Raw genomic sequence first — 16,834 nt, 5'->3', positions numbered from 1 at the left:
AACCCATGTAAGGCAGAAAGATGTTTTCTGACCAGTTTATCAATCTTGAACTATAATCCTGATCTCTCACCAATCACATTGCTTTTGTGACATGGCATAGTGTTCCTTTTGGGGCAATAGGAGTTGAGCAGTTCCACCTTCTCTTTGTCACCCACTAGCATTTCAGCATCCTTTGAAATATCTCTTTTTGTTGCTTGTATACCTTGCCAGCCTAAAGTCATTTGGAACCTGAGGCTGGCAAGTCAATTGGAACTCTCCTGACATTGTCTCTACAAATCTGGGCACTCATCACTTTTTGTGTAGCCACAGCATTTTAAAAATATTACTCTTCTTTCTTTCTCATTACAATGGTGTGTGACTGTACCTTTACCAACTCCTTCTTTAGGAACCTCGACCAATCTTGGGCTCCTGCTCCTACTAGTTAGTGCACACATACGTAGTCTGTACATGTACACACATGAATTCAAACACGTAGATTGCTAGAGATGCAGAACCAAAAATGCTAGAATTTTACAAAACCTAAAATGAATTGCTCTAACATTTTAAACTATGACAATTAAACAGATACTTTCTCAGCTATGTGGGCCTATTTGCTATTTTCTTCTATTAAGTTTCTGCATTTGCACCCAGGTTAACTAACTTCAAACATCTCCATCCCTGTAAAATGAGTTTGCATTCCAAGGTTACAGGAAGTGTTCAGATCTAGCAATGAAACACTATATACATCATGCAAGCTTCTCCATGTGATAGAGATTAAACACAGGATTCTAGGCTGTTCTTTTCTCATTCTGACTGCTAGTATACCAAGTTCTTATCCTCCCCTATTTTGTCCTCTATGTACATCACAACACTAAATAAGCCCATAGCTTGAACACTTTCCAAAACAATTTATTTCTACAATTCCTGGAGTCAAAAGGGTTTGGTAATGGTATGGCATTCAGCCAAATCATCAGTCCTCGAAATCTATTTAGATAAGCCTAGCTTGGAGATTGTCTGTTGTAGTGTGGATGAGAAATCCATTTCAATTAATTGAATCATACAGGAATGCATACATTTCAGGGATACAAACATTTTTAGCTGCTGGTAAGAATATCCAGACAACTACCTATAGGCACACAATAGGCCAACATAAATGTTATATGGCCATTTTGATTTGTATCCTCAGAAGCTAAGTATGCCCAAGGCAATCGGATGCAAATATTCCAGGCCAAATTAACATCATTCATTTCAAACTAAGTATGTAAGCAACATAAGCACTACCTAATTGATAATGCACATTAATAATCTATTACGAGAAGAAACCAAAGGTTGCTCAGCTTCTGCTGAGAAAATATTTCATTGCATATTTTCTCGTTAAATTCCACTTTACCTCCTGAATACAGGATTCCTCCACAAAGCCTGTCCCCCCCACCCCTCTGCTTTTGAACAGCAGCTGTGTAAAGCAGCTCTGCAGGCATCCAACCACTGGGTGAGGTGGGGATGTGTTTTAAAAGGCCAAAGTGGAACACGCTTAGTTTCCTCTCCTACTCCTTGTGGGTTTCCTTTGCAACCTCCCAGGCGCCGAGTGCCAAGCGTGGGCTACTGTTACCAGTTTCTAAAGTGCAGAAGAAGGCAAAGGGGAGTCACCAGCTCAAGAGAGAAGACTGAATCCGTTTGTCTGAGAGGCACAGCTGCCGGAAACCAACTCCATACCGCTGACATGGCTCTCCTTGGTCTTGGGGCCCTTCATCAGGCCAAGCCAGAGGCTAGTCCTTCACCCAGACCGCGCCCGCCCGCCCACCCGCCTCGATTAGAGCACACACTGTAACATACACACCCCTTAGGACCATATGGAGTCTCTGGGAGCTCCCTAACCGAGTCCCCCCGCTTTGACCACAGGCACTTCCATGTAAGGGGGCAGCGATCCCCTTTTAGGGCACCACCCAGATCCCTTCCCGTCCTTTGCTCCTGGCTGCCCGCCTTCCTCTTTCAAGAAGGCGCCCCACTTTCTCTAGCACCACCCCCACCCCCAAGGGGAGGCCGCTCCAGGGTCTCCACACACCCCTCACTCACAGGCTCCCGCTTCCCGCTCTGCACATCATCTCGATGATCCTTCTCCTTCCTTCCTTCCTTCCTCCCCCCACCGCGCCGGTAGGGAAGAGCTAGACTACCCTCTCTCGCCCTCCCTCTTTGTACGGCCAAGTCGACTCTCTCTCCCAGAGCGACTCGATCGTATCTGCACACTGGGCCTGGGTCACAGAGAAGGCGGCGATCATAGAGCGAGAACTGGCCAGAGAATCTTCCTGTCGTTGAAAATGTTGCCCAGTGCCTTAAAGGCACTGAATTTCCGTACAAGTCAACAGCCAGAAAATCAAATTCAGATTGGTGCTTTAGTTAACAGACGAGAAATATAGCCGTGTAAATGTTCCCCATGGGGATCACAGAGAGCAAGAAGAAACAGAACAACACCACAGTCACAGGAAATTCCTGATTCGGCCCAACTCGCGTCTCTGAGACTAGGAGTTATCATAGAGTTAGAGATAATCTTAGAGTCACACACTCCTCGGTCATCGGCAGTTCTAGTCTGCAATTGAACGGGTTTTCCTCCTCCTCTTCTGCTCCAATGGCAAAATAGATAGCGGCTCACCATAGAGATGTCCAAAGATAAAGCAACACCGTTGTGTTCCCATAGAGAGGCCGTGGCCATTGGTGGCTTTCTTTCTTTTACCGTAAACTTAGGCCATGCGTCCCTGTAGGGTTTTTTCCTATCTCTATGGGAACGATTAAAATGCAGAAAAACCTTTTCCGGCCAAATCAGGAACCATAGAGAGAAGAAAGGACAGAGAGGCGCTGCTTGCCCGGAGGTGAGGGCGATCTGAGATCATCTGAAGGCATGGGGGCTTAGAACTCCCCCTTTTCGTGTGTTGCCCCGTTGCAGAAGGAGGGTGGAAGGGGGCGTAGAGGAGAGGATGCCTTAAGGGACCCTTCATATTGTAGTGGTGATAACATGCTGTATGAAAAAAGGGTGTCAGATTCAGGTAGAGGAGTTTCCTCCTCCTTCGCCAGCCAACACCACCACCCCTTTATAGTGTGGTGTTGTATTCTATGCAGCATATTTTCTGTTTTGTTGTTTAGAAATTTGTCCTAGTGGGGATCCTGAAGAAAGTGTGTGTGGGGTGGGGGTGGAGTCAAAAAAGGAAAGCGAGGGGAAAGAGAAGAAGAAAAATGGAGTTGTTTCTGAATAAACTCCTAATAAAATCTATATAAGATTACTTTGTGTTTGTGAGAGAAGTAGCTATAAACATGGAGTATAAAGTTTTAGAAATATTTGTCGGAGCTCCTGTGCTTAAGTGCAAATGCTTCCAGAACAGCAGCCAATATTTGGGCTCTCAAAATGCAAAAACAATGGATTGAAGCTTCTCTATCTTTTCTGCCTTACAAATACTATAGAAGTCAAGAATAACAGCAGGTATATGGATAGATACCAACAGCCTGGAACAGCTGCTATCCCTGAGCTTTGGAAATGAGCTGTGGACTGTCATGCAGATTTCTATAAGTGTTCCAGATCGGGATGAGAAAGGGGGATAGGGTTGCCATATTCAAGCTTCCCAAATCCAGGTGGCCTAACTTGCAAATTATGCAGCAACTAATTTGCAGTTTGTTTATTTATTTATTTATTTGACAGATTTGTATACTTTCCCCTCCTCTGCCCTCCCATGTGATTGGATTCAGAGTAAAGTCTGGGCAACGCACTTGAAATTCGTGTAAATCCATGGAATTTAGCAGCCGGGTGGAGGAGCCAAAATCTGGAGGCTACCCTAAATTTTGGGGGACATGGCAAGGCTAAAGGGGAAGGATTTTCAGTTTGTTTCCTAACACTTGTGAAAGCCCTGAAAAGGGTTCTTGGGTTGAATATTAAAACTTCAAATAGAAGCAGGTATTGATACTGTTCAAAATCTACAACTTAAGGTGGTGGTCAAAAGCTGCATCTCCACTCCAGTAAAGCCATTTCAAGAGCAGAACTGTTAGTTCAGATAGACCTTACTATATGCTCCCATTCCTTTTTATAACAGAACTCCAATTCCTCTATAATATAAGCAAGCATGTAAGCATCACAGTAGGAAGCTGCATGGGGTGGTGGAGAGCAAGTAATGACCTGCTCTCCAATTTCTCACAGCTCCCCCGCATTGCTCTCAAAAGGTGCTTGAACCCCGGTTCAGGCACATCCTTACTATAGAACACAGTTCTAGTATGAGTTGACATATAATACCAACAATACATTTTGTGAGGCTCAAAACTTCAAAGTCCAATGGTCCTTGCTCAAATGGCTAACCTTACACACTGGGATTCAGTGAGAGCCACTGATTGGGATTTAGTGTGTGTCCTCCAAATGGACTTTGTTTCTGCTACATTCCACACAGCAAACTGCTTTTGAAATTGAGCTGGCTTAACCTCCATTTCTGAGTTGACCAATATTTATTTATTTATTTATTTTGCATTTTATATCCTGCTCTTCCTCCAAGGAGCCCAGAGCGGTGTACTACATACTTATGTTTCTCCTCACAACAACCCTGTGAAGTAGGTTAGGCTGAGAGAGAAGTGACTGGCCCAGAGTCACCCAACTAGTTTCATGGATGAATGGGGATTTGAACTCGGGTCTCCCCGGTCCTAGTCCAGCACTCTAACCACTACATCACACTGGATCCCGGTCATGACAATATTGTCATGTTAAAATAAAATAGCCTTGAAGAAGGGTAATGATGTTCAAGATGTTCAACTGTTACAATTACAGCATACATGAAGATCAAACATGATTGCAACTACAAAGCATATGTGCAGGAGCAACAGTGTTTCTGCTTATGGGGAGGACCGGGGAGACCAGAGTTCAAATCCCCATTCAGCCATGAAATCAGTCACTGGGTGACTGGGCCAGTTACACATCTCTCAACCTAACCTACTTTACAGGGTTGTTGTGAGGATAAACCTAACCATGTACCCCTCTCTGGGCTCCTTGGAGGAAGAGCAGGATATAAATGTAAAAATAAAAAGTATGGGCATGCACCTTGATTGGTAAACTTGTAATTGTAATATGTCATAAGAGGGTTGTGTTTCCGAGAAATAAAAAAACTCACCAGGTATACCTAAGCACCTAAAGTACCTCTTTGGGTTGCAGCCATTGACTGGAAAGGTGGGAAAGTCAGGCTTTGTCATTGGGATAGCTCATGCACGTATTTGCAAGTATAACAATATAATATCTTTAGAATATGAATTTCCTCATTTTATTAGGGTAGGGCTAGCAGCCTATGCATTCTTACTTGGAAGTAAGTCCCAGAGTAATTAATTGAGCTTGCTCCCAGGTGAGCATGCATAGGATGGCGACCTAAGGGTTTTGTTGTTTCTTCAAAGGATATAATGGAATTTCAAAGGAACTGGAGTGGTGTGATGTACCAGTATTCTTTGTTTAGGTACTGTATCATGAGACTTTTCTTAGCTTGTTGTCAATGGGCTTGTTACTTTGGAGATGGTATGGATTTGTTGGATACAAGGAAGAAGAATAGTCCTGTGCAGCAGTTGTTGTATGTAGATTCTGTACTCCCTCCTCAAAATGAGTTGGAGAGCCTCCAGTTTTCTTCATACAAACAAGATTAGTAGTGAGGGTAACAGTTGCACATTTCAATCCTTCATATTATTATGGAGAAGGAAGTCCATCCCCTAGGTAGGAGCAAGTGGTTTTTCAGCCACTGTTCATGTACTCTGTCTTATACAGTTCTTTACCTTCCCACTGGGTGTGCTGCTTCAGAGCACTTGTTATTTTATTCTGAAATGAAACTGCCTTCTACTGAGTCAGACCATGAGTCTGAGTCCAATCTAGTTCAGTACTGTCAACACTGACTAACAGTGGTTCTCCAGGGTTTCAGATGGGGGTCTTCAGCTTTACCTGGAGATGCCAGGGATTGAACTTGGGACCTTCTGTATGCAAAACCTATGCTCCATCCCCAAATGGATGAAGTGAGCGTTGAAAAGGTTGAAGGAAAGTTGACTGGTTTATGGAAATATATCCTCCTTTGCATTTAGCAATCGTGTGTGACCAAGCCATTTGCCACGCATGACTGACTCATGAGTTGATGAACAACCCTTCATAATTCTTTTTTCTGCTTTCTCTTTTCTTGCACAGGCTTTGTTACAGGTTTTAAAAGAAATGCCACTGGGAGCAGTTATTTAACACTGGAGTTACTTCTTCATCCTACCTACAGCAATGCCTTTTTCTGATTTTTTCTCGGCTCTCAAAGACAATCCATACTTTGGGGCAGGCTTTGGCCTGGTGGGTGTAGGCACAGCGCTTGCTTTGGCCCGTAAGGGGGCCCAGTTTGGCATGGTGGCTTTCAGGCGACATTGCATGATCACGCTGGAGGTGCCCAGCAAGGACAAGAGCTACCATTGGTTGCTAAGCTGGATTTCTCACCATGCCAAGCACACCCAGCACCTGAGTGTGGAGACCTCTTACCTGCAACATGAGAGTGGCCGTGTCAGTACCAAGTTTGACTTTGTTCCCAGCCCTGGGAACCACTTCATATGGTAAGAGAGGTCGTGAAGTATCTTTGGGAGGAGCAGTGTATTGCAAGGCTGGAAAGGGAGTAGTGATAGAGAGCAAGAAGACATTGTGCTGTGAAATCTGCTGGCACAAGAAAGCAAGACCAACAAAATAGAAAGGTTGCCTAAATGTCTTTATCAAAGAATTCCTTGTCTTTTAGAAGCAGGGAGAAAATGAACAGAATAGCTTCATGTTAAAATGTAACTACATAGTCTAATCTGTCTTTGGCCGTTCTCTACTTCTGATGTAACATGAGACGATCTGTTTGGTGAGTTGGGCTGCAGAAGCTCAGTGTAGGATCTGACCTTTGTGTCTGTCTCAGGCGCTAGAGTACTGTGATTTTAAACTGGAGGGGTTGTTCCCTAATTGTCCTTGTTCTGTATGTTTGACTTGGAGCATCAGCTACTAATCCTTTTGAAGATGGCATAACAAACTATCTGGGACATTGATCTATCTAGGCCAGCTTATCAGAAGCTTTTCATGAATCAGGAAAGGTATTCCCTTTCACTACAATTCCTCAAGCTTGTATTATTTGCAGTGGGTGGTATAAAGGACCTTGCTTGATTGCTCTCTGTGCCATTGTTTGTCTTTTTCTTCTTCTATAGCCACTATTGGGGATTGGATTAATGCCCATGCACTGGCACAGAAAGGAACTGCACAAGAGTTGTTAGCCTGGAGGAGTTGACTCAGCTGGCTTAATACAGTTACATCTTGGGTTCAGTGTTCCCTCTAACAGGGATTCCTGGATATTGTTGACTACAACTCCCATAATCCCCAGGCAAAAGCCATTGCAGCTGGGGATTCTGGGAGTTGTAGTCAACAACATCAGGGAATCCCTATTAGAGGGAACACTGTTTGGGTTGTCCAGTTGTCTCCCCTCTTTTGCTTCCTGCTCAGCTGCTCCTTGTTCTGCTTCCAGGTATCAAAGGAAGTGGATCCGCATAGAACGGAATCGGGAGAAACAAATGATTGACCTGCACACAGGCACTCCCTGGGAGTCTGTCACGTTCACAGCAGTGGGCAGCAACCGTCAAATTTTCTTCAACATCTTGCAAGAAGGTATAACAGCACCCTCATGTTTGTAGTCAAACTCAAGATAGATCAGAAACCCAACAGAAGGAATGGGAGAGACACAAAGCCAAATGAAAAAGGAGGAAAAACCTCAGATGCCTCTGGGATGAACTTTAGTATTGGCCCAGTTCATTTTCACAAGGCCTTTATCATAGGCAAAAACATTAGAGTTTAGCTACAAGGAACAGTAGATGTCTGTCCTTAGCCTCTTCCAACTGTTGGGAGATATTGGAACAAGAACCCTTGACTAGTAATAAAGCTCATCCCAGAGGCATTTGAGGTTCCTCCTCCTTTTTCATTCAGAAATCCAACAGCCAGGGGTGATTCTGATCAAATGGAGAGCAATTCTTCACTGTCATTTCCCTACTCTTTGTTTCTTAATGGAGAGCTTCCTTCTTCTTGCTATCCTTCTCCCCATCCATGTCCAAATATGTAACCCATTTTTCACAGCCCTTTGCTCCCTTCTCCCCAGCCAAGGAACTGGCTCTAAGGCAGGAAGAAGGAAAGACAGTCATGTACACAGCAATGGGTGCAGAATGGCGGCCATTTGGTTTCCCACGACGCCGACGCCCACTTGCTTCCGTGGTGCTTCAGGAAGGCGTTTCAGAGAAGATTGTGCAAGATGTGAAAGAGTTCATCAGCAACCCCAAGTGGTACATTGAGCGAGGTAAGTGCCTTTTTAGGAGCTGCCAGTTTCACTCTCCAGGATCTTCCTTTGTGGCCTAAATCAGAGTGTCTGTTATCCCAGTATATCCCCATCATCTGCCCAAAAGGCTGCTAGTGCTTTTCAGTCCCAGTGCCTAGGAACATAGGAAGCTGCCTTATACCGAGTCATTGGTCCATCTAGATTGTCTTCACAGATTGGCAGCGGCTTCTCCAAGGTTGCAAGCAGGAGTCTCCCTCAGCTCTATCTTGGAGATGCCAAGGAGGGAACATGGAGCCTTCTGCATTCAGATGCTCTTCCCAGAGTGGTTCCCTCCCCTAAGGGGAATTTCTTATAGTGCTCAAACATGTAGTCTGCCATCAAAATGCAATCCAGGGCTTAGCAAAGGGGACAATTTTTGCTTGCTACCACAAGACCAGCTATCCTAGTTGGTTCTTGTGCTGTCCAGGCCAAGGGCATTGTTTCAGGTTTGTCAGCTCCTACATGCCACCTGCCTATTCCTGACCTGGGTTCCTTTTCTTTAGAAGTGGCAACCAAAGCAATCCCTTTGCTGCTTGCATACAGGCCCCCATGACCCATATCCTTGACTTTCTCTGGGTGTCTGCTCTGCTAGCCTACTTCAATCCTCATCCTAATTTTGACCTGCCCTTGAGGCGCTTCACACAATTGGTGTGAAGCCCCATCAGGGTTTGTGCAGAGAGAGCGGGCCCGTTCTCCCTGCACACAGGCAGGGAGCTGTCCCTGGTCGGCCGGATCAGCCACCCCCACAATTGCTGGCTCCGTCACGGAGCCAGCAGGGGTGGCAGGGATCGGGGGCTGCATGCCGTGTGCCACCTGGAAGTCCCAGGATGCTCCACATGAGTGTGTGGGGCATCCTGGAGAGACCCTTGAGTCTGGGAGGCTTGTTAGAACCTCCCGGTGGGGGGGTGTCTCCTCGAGAGTTGTTGCAAGGCAAAACCGCGCCGGGGCATCGCACAACCACAGAAATGTATGGAGCTAGTGCTCTGTTAACCTCATTTAAGGGCAGGGGTTTCTAGGTGGGCTAGCTGTCATGGAACCACCAGGCTCACAGGCGAGCCCAGTGGTTCCAACAATTACTAGAAAGCGGGCTAAACTCCCTTAGCCCGTTTTCCAGTGATCGTGGGAACAGCCTCTTTGTTTTCCCACCAGGTAGGCTATTCTAGTTAGTCCTTGCACAGACAATTAATGATAGCTGTCAACCCGTACTACATTTCCGGCATTTACCCCAATATTCTATAACAACTCTCTGCTAAGTTGATTAAAGGAGTGTTCTTGTTCAAGGTGTCTCTAAGCCTAGAAGCGGATAGGGAATGGATTACTCCGTTAGGGCCCTAATGCTCTTATTTTACTATAGCATCTGAAACTGGCCATTATTGGAGACTGGAATCAAGAGATTGTTCGTCAGAGTCAGTGTTCCCTCTAACAGGGATTCCTAGATGTTGTTGACTACAACTTCCAGCATCCCAACTGCAATAGCCTTTGCTTGGGGGTTATAGGAGTCAGCAACATCTGGGAATCCCTGTTCGAGGGAACACTGGTCAGAGCCACTAAGGGAATGGTTGTGCTATTCTGGGGCACAGCAATGGTAGCTATATTTTAACTGTATGCTGTTTTGAAGACTGAGTGGGAAAGTAGATTTATAAGGATTAAAATAAATAAAATAGCTCTGGTTCTGTAGGAGATAAGAGCATGCTGTTTTTGCTGCCTTGATGGTATCTTCTGACTAGTTCCTTCTTGTTGTCCATAGGAATCCCCTATCGGAGAGGATACCTGCTGTATGGGCCCCCAGGCTGTGGGAAGAGCAGTTTCATGTGAGCACTCTTTTTCTCAACTTCCTTCCCAAGAAACCTTTCCCAAAGACCCCACCCCACCCCAGGTGTGAGTTTGTGTTTGCAGTGTGTAACTGAAAGGAGAACGGCCTATTGAAAGACTTTGAAGCTATTCACACGACCCTCCCTCCCAAAGCGGGCTAAGGGAGCCCAGCCTGCTTTGGGGAGGTCATGTGCTGCAATGGGAACCGCATGGCTCCCAGCAGCAAACCTCCCAAATATCCCTCCCCTTAAATGTTAGCGGAGCGAGTGCTCTGCTAAGCCTCTGCTTTGCTAAGCCAAGTGGCCCCCGATCCCCGCCCCACCCCCACCCCCCGCTCAGTGATGGAGCCCGTAGTCATGTGGGCAGCCAATCCGGCCACCCAGGGAAGGCTCCCTGCAAACCTCCTCGAGGCACTTCACTTTGCTCGTGTGAAGCACCTCTTTTAAAGCTATATAGTGTTTCCACCAGATGGCAAAGTGATGAGGGCTAAGTGATCTGGCGCTGTCCCAAGGCTTCATTCCTGAGAGCCAGAGTCATGTAGAAACGTGAAGCTGGAAATGATGCTATAGGTCATTTTGGCCAACCCACTGCACTGTTAGAATTTCCTCTGCCTGAATATTGCTGATGGATTAGTCACGATCACCCTGTGTCAGAAGCAGGTGGTAGAAGAGAAAGTATTCCATTACATCTAGTTTGGTCTTGAAACAACCCATTGTTTCTCTTGCTCTCTCTCTCCTTCCCTTGTTATCTCTCAGGCTCTCCACCATTGCCTCATCAGCCCTTTCTCCTTCTTTTCAGTTCATCATTTGTCCTCCCTTGCCTCCGCCAAAACGAATTGACATCATCCTTCTTCTCACCAATATACCAATCTCACTTGCCTACTTCCCTGGTTACCTATCTGGGTAGTTCCCTGTTATCCAAGATGGGAACTGCTCCTCCTTCCCCTTAGCTTGGCTTCCTTCACACAATATTTTGTCTTGTTTTAAAACGGAAACCTCCTTCCCGATCTCTCACAGCACAGCTCTGGCTGGGGAATTGCAATACAGCATCTGTCTTCTGAGCCTGAGTGACCAAAGCCTCTCCGATGACCGCCTCAACCACCTGCTGAGTGTAGCACCTCAGCAGAGCATCATCCTCTTGGAAGATGTAGACGCTGCCTTTGTCAGTCGAGATCTTGCTGCTGAAAGTGAGTCCTAGACAAACAGTTCCTCCTTGTACTTCCATCCCAGGCTGCCTTTCTGTCTGCCATTTGGGCATTCATCCGATCTCCAAGGAGCCCAGAGTGGTGTACATAGTTATGTTTATTCTCACAACAGCCCTGTAAGGTAGGTTAAGCTGGGAGGTAAATGGTTGGCCCAGAATCACCCAGTGAGTTTCATGGCTAAATGGGGATTTGAGCTCTGGTATTCCCAGTCCTTTTACCATTACACCGCAGTGTGACCAGTGATGGAAATGGGTCTGGGTAGTTTCCCACTATTCTGCATGAGGCAGGGAGCTTAAAGTTGTTCCCAGTATAGTTTGGGACAGCTGTAACTGGTTCATAGGCTTTCCCCCTCAGAGGTCTCATAAGCCCCTAGGCAGAGTTTAGATAGCCTTGTTTGCACCTATACTGCTGTTTCTCTGCTTACCTATTTCTAACCTGTCTATGTACTGCTTTGTTTCCCTGCAGACTCCACTAGGTACCAAGGAATGGGACGCCTGACTTTCAGTGGCCTTCTCAATGCATTGGATGGTGTCGCTTCCTCTGAAGCCAGGATAGTCTTTATGACCACCAATCACGTGGACAGGTCAGAGCTGATGCTTAGGAAATGGGGTAGGCAGGGGGTAGTAGACGCAGGCATTTGACATAGGCCAGACCAACCCAAGGGTCATCTATCTTGTGGTTTGACTAAGAGGGCTGCTGTTTCTGTGGAACTTACAATTGTGTAACTAGTTGGGATCCTCTGCTCATCCAGCAGCTGAATCAAAATCCCAATAATAGAACAAGGTAATGTAACAGGAATGCCTGGCATTTCCACAAAGCTCCTCGACTCTTTCAGCAATTCTCGGTTGAAACATCATTCCCAACAATGTGCCCACAACTATGTGTAGTGCTGTAACACTTCCTGTTGGCTGATTACTTTTGAAAAAAAAAATTATTTGGATTCCTGTTGAAACAAAGACACTAATGTCTTTATTCAAAACCTCCAATTTGCACTTGATTTAAGCACACAAGCATAAGTCTGGCTATTCTAATAAAGAAAGCACAGGAAAATAAAGTCAATTACTGCCTTTTGGAACAAGCGGTGCTGAATTAGAGACTAGGCCTTTCCCCATTGTTCTCAGTGGCAAAACACTCTGGGAGTGCTCCACTTCTGGTGGTGTCAGCTTCCCCCTCTGTTCTCATGCTCACTCTGAAGTTTGCATCTGTGCCACTAATTCTTACAAGGAAAATCTCGAATGCAACTCAGTGCATTTCCAGTGGTCAGCAGAACTGCCTCCCTCAACAAGTTTCCCAAACAGCCTATCATATTTGTGCCACCTTGCTATGCTCTGAAACTTGGTATAAATGACCTTTGTACAAAAGTGGTGTTTTCATTTCGTACAGCTGTGCCCCTTATGCCTATGGAAGTGAGTGACCTTGGCCAAGGTGCAGCCCTAATATGATGAACGGATCTAATAGCATTTTTTAAAAGTAACTCTGTATTTTGCACTACCACTTCATTCTTAGAGGCAGTTGTTTGAAGTCACTAGCAGAAATCTCTGGCTTTTTAGCTGGAAATCTGCTTTCATAGCTGTTAGGAATTTTTCCCTACCCCACTGCTCTTCTACAGCCTTTGTTTAAGCTTTTAGCCAAGTTCTCACATCAGAGCCTGCTTCACATGCCTCGGAGGTACCAATCAACAATAAATGGCAACAGCACTAATGTCAGGATGACATTACTTACTTCCCCCTTCCACCCACTCTCCCACATACAGTGTGCAAGCATGCTGCCAAAAAATGCCTACAGTGCCTCCTCCAGCACAGCTTAATGCTCTAGCTTGGTGGTTCAGAGAAGCCATAATAAGCCCCAGGACTTCCCGGAGATCACATCCCTTGGCAGCCCAAACCCAGACAGCAGAGTCCTGTGCTTGGAGAGGGATCTCATGTCCCGGCTGAACTGTCAGGGAGCCACCTCATAAGTCTTTTTTTCATTCCTTGCAGACTGGATCCTGCCCTGATTCGCCCTGGCCGGGTAGATCTGAAGCAGTATGTGGGACACTGCTCAAAATGGCAGCTTGGCTGTCTGTTCCAGAGGTTCTACCCAGACCAGCCAGTAGCCGTGGCTGAGCAGTTTGCTGAACAAGCCCTGTCGGTCTCTGATCAGATCAGTGCGGCACAAGTGCAAGGCCATTTCATGTTGCACAAGGCTGATCCAGACGGAGCCATGAAAACCGTGCATACTCTTGGGTCCTAACTAAGCATGTGCAAGCACTGAGAAAACCCCGCCTATGGCGTTCCTGGAGGCAGAGTTTGTTGCATGGTTGATCTATGCAGGATATGCTCATAAGGACTGCTGTTTGTATATCTACCTCAGTGAAGTCTTCTTTTTGTAAAGAAAATAAATAGCAAGCAAGACTAACTCTTCCCCTGCCCACATCTCCATAAAACAGGAACACATGAAGTTCAGGTCTTCTCTGCAGTTGGCTACTGCAGCACAGGCCCTTCTGGGAAGATGCATATGCTCACAAGATGGGATGCTCTGGGATACATCACCACAAATGAATGCTGCCTAGCCTAGAGTATGCAAAGGCTATAAAAATGCATGCAAGGTAACTTTGTGAGGTATGTTTCTCTTTATGGACTCCCAGTTTTTATATGGCTTGAGCTGTGACAAATGCCATACCAAAGTACAACCCTAAATGCCAGTTGCAGGAGAGAGGGCAGGCCCTCACCTCTTGCCTGTGGGCTTCTCAGAGACATCTGGTGGGCCACTGTGGGAAACAGGATGCTGCTCTTATGTTCTTGATTTCTGGCTGCAACAACCAGTCAGCAAGGGTGAAACTAGCAAAGCCTGTCATGTTCACTCCATTTACTGAACTGCAAAGAGACTGGACTTGTTTAGCTGGAATGGAATTGAATCTTTATTACAGTAATCGACCAGATTTTTTAAAAAAAAAACACAATAGATAAGTAGTAACCTGACTTGTTTAGTTATGCCCTGACAAGTGCAATCAGCCTGCTAGCCTCAGGGACCAAAGGTCTTTATTATAAGGCAGCACGACATGGCAGATGAGGAGATAGAGAAGAGCAGGATTGATTTGCTGCCCTGAGCCAGGGACATCCACTGACTGCCCACTGAGGGCTGTGCTAGTCCATCAGCAGACACGCTCATTCGCCTGACCCTGCCAGTAGGGCCAATGGGGAGAGGAAGGAGGGCCACTTGACCTGGGCCTCAAGCTCAAAGGGGGCCTCAAAGTTAGGCACTTGTTAATTTTTCGTGCTTTATTTTATCGTCATGTCATTTTTTATTTTTTATTTTGGCTTTGGGGCCTCAAAAGCTGGAAGTGGCCCAAGCTTCTCTGATATCTGAGAGGGCCTACCTGCAGAGACCTAATGCAACAAAGGCAGAGGAGTTACTTACTCCCCTTTCTATCCCTAGGAAACCAGAAACGCCATATTTTTACTAACACTTAATCTGGTTTAATATATTATTATTATTTATTTATTTGCACAGTCAGACATGTGTTATTGACTGGTTTGTTTTATCCAGACATTGAGTCCTTCCCAAGGACCTGGGATGGCTGAATTTTATTATCAATGTTCTTGCTGTTATTCTTATAGATATCGTCGCAGAATATAGGCTGTTCCCAGTAAAGTTGCTTTTTGTACATTATTATTATTATTATTTATTTACACAGTCAGACAGGTGTTATTGACTGGTTTGTTTTATCCAGACATCGAGTCCTTCCCAAGGACCTAGGATGGCTGAATTTCATTGTCAATGTTGTTGCTGCTGTTATAGATATCATCACAGAATATAGGCTTTTCCCAGTAAAGCTGCTTTTTGTAATTGGCTGATGGTGATTTCTGTGGCCCCTATGGTGTTGGGGTGCTCTTCAAGGTCTTTTGGAACTGCACCCAGGGCTCCAATTACCACTGGGATTATTTTGGTCTTTTTCTGCCACAGCCTTTCAATTTCAATTTGTAGATCTTTGTATTTGGTGATTTTTTCTATTTCTTTTTCTTCTATTCTGCTATCCCCTGGTATTGCTATGTCGATTATTTTGACTTGTTTTTCTTTCTTCTCAACTACAGTTATATCTGGTGTATTGTGTGGCAGATGTTTGTCTGTTTGTAGTCGGAAGTCCCATAATAGTTTTACATCTTCATTTTCTTCAACTTTTTCAATTTTATGGTCCCACCAATTCTTGGCTACAGGTAGCCTGTATTTTTTGCAGATGTTCCAGTGTCTCATCCCTGCTACCTTGTCATGCCTTTGTTTGTAGTCAGTCTGTGCGATCTTTTTACAACAGCTGATTAGGTGGTCCACGGTTTCATCTGCTTCTTTACAAAGGCGGCACTTGCTGTTTGTGGTTGATTTTTCGACTTTTGCTCTTATTGCATTTGTTCTTAGTGCCTGTTCTTGTGCAGCCAGTATTAAACCCTCTGTTTCTTTCTTCAAGTTGCCATTCTTAAGCCATTGCCAGGTCTTGGTGATATCTGATTTTCCACTTATATTGTGCAAATATTGACCATGCAGTGGCTTATTTTTCCATTTTTCTGCTCGGTTCTTGACTTGTTCTTTCTTGTAGGCCTTCTTTGTTTCATTGGTGTTGAATAGTTTCTTGTTCTTGACCATTTTAAGTGCATCTTCTTCACTGTCCCTTATATATTCTTCAAGGCCTCTTTTCTCCTCCTCTACTGTTTGATGGACTTGCAGCATTCCTCTTCCACCTGAGCTGCGAGGGAGGTATAGCCTATCTACATCACTGCGGGGGTGCAGAGCATGATTGATGGTCATGATTTTCCTGGTCTTACGATCTAGCGTCTCTAGCTCTGCCTGGGTCCAGTCTATTATTCCTGCAGTGTATCTGATAACAGGAATAGCCCAGGTGTTTATGGCGTGTATGGTGTTCCCGCCATTGAGTTTGGACTTGAGGATTTTTCTAACTCTCCTGATGTATTCACTTCCCATTTTTCTTTTAACTTCAGTGTGTGCGATGTTATCAGCCTGGAGAATGCCCAAGTATTTGTAAGGTTCTTTCTCTTCCAGGTTCTTGATCTTGCTTCCATTGGGCAGTTCTATTCCTTCTGTTTTTGTTATTTTTCCTCTTTTCATTATTAATGCAGCACACTTGTCTAGTCCAAACTCCATTGCTATATCGCTACTGAATATACGGACAGTGTTTAGCAGTTATTCAATTTCTGACTGGGACTTTCCATACAACTTCAGATCGTCCATGTACAGCAGATGGTTGATTTTACTTGATGTTTTAGATGTTTGGTATCCGAGGCCTGTTTTGTTTAGTATTTGTGTAAGTGGGGTCATGGCGATTACAAACAACAGAGGGGATAGTGAATCCCCTTGGAAAATGCCTCTTCTAATGCTAACCTGTCCAAGTGTCTCGCCATTGATTGTTAACTGTGTACTCCACATGCTCATTGCTTTTTTTATAAATATCTGAATGTTTTTGCTGACACCAGTTGTTTCTAAACATTTTAGTATCCATGTG

The 16,834-nt window shown here is 45.1% G+C and overlaps 2 protein-coding genes across 10 annotated transcripts in view; one reads left to right on the top strand and one right to left on the bottom strand.

Annotated features, from left to right (window-relative positions):
• The window catches only part of ZNF142 (zinc finger protein 142), a 43,208-nt gene extending 40,462 nt beyond the window's left edge, over window positions 1-2,746 (bottom strand). Inside the window, exon 1 of one of the 6 annotated variants that reach the window (XM_053283548.1) lies at window positions 2,627-2,746. The gene's annotated coding sequence lies outside the window, so the exon portion shown is untranslated. Of the gene's footprint in view, window positions 1-1,369; window positions 1,406-1,626; window positions 1,745-1,816; window positions 2,002-2,052 lie in introns of those variants that run through there. The other 5 variants (XM_053283552.1, XM_053283547.1, XM_053283551.1 and 2 more) reach the window with 5 other exon arrangements.
• Window positions 2,122-13,745, top strand: LOC128339496 (mitochondrial chaperone BCS1). 4 transcript variants are annotated; one of them, XM_053283559.1, is made up of 9 exons: window positions 2,854-3,017; window positions 5,386-5,444; window positions 6,155-6,555; window positions 7,491-7,630; window positions 8,115-8,309; window positions 10,075-10,138; window positions 11,156-11,325; window positions 11,809-11,926; window positions 13,323-13,745. In XM_053283559.1, exons 3-9 carry the CDS (start codon window positions 6,236-6,238, stop codon window positions 13,573-13,575), a joined length of 1,260 nt encoding a protein of 419 aa, XP_053139534.1. In that variant the 5' UTR covers window positions 2,854-3,017; window positions 5,386-5,444; window positions 6,155-6,235; the 3' UTR covers window positions 13,576-13,745. The 4 variants fall into 4 exon arrangements, with proteins under 4 accessions (XP_053139532.1, XP_053139534.1, XP_053139535.1 ...); XM_053283557.1 differs by lacking the exons at window positions 2,854-3,017; window positions 5,386-5,444 and adding an exon at window positions 2,122-2,843; XM_053283560.1 differs by lacking the exon at window positions 5,386-5,444.
• Window positions 13,746-16,834: the final 3,089 nt, after the last annotated feature.

The sequence above is a fragment of the Hemicordylus capensis genome, chromosome 1, assembly GCF_027244095.1.
Source record: "Hemicordylus capensis ecotype Gifberg chromosome 1, rHemCap1.1.pri, whole genome shotgun sequence".
Classification (NCBI taxonomy): Eukaryota; Metazoa; Chordata; class Lepidosauria; order Squamata; family Cordylidae; genus Hemicordylus; species Hemicordylus capensis.
This window is presented reverse-complemented; position numbering and strand designations above follow the sequence as displayed.

Coding starts and splice junctions, on each gene's coding strand:
- LOC128339496 (XM_053283557.1), top strand. CDS start 6,236: ATGCCTTTTTCTGATTTTTTCTCGGCTCTCAAAGACAATCCATACTTT. Junction 8,310..10,074: donor CAAGTGGTACATTGAGCGAG/GTAAGTGCCTTT, acceptor TGTTGTCCATAG/GAATCCCCTATCGGAGAGGA. Junction 11,927..13,322: donor ACCACCAATCACGTGGACAG/GTCAGAGCTGAT, acceptor CATTCCTTGCAG/ACTGGATCCTGCCCTGATTC.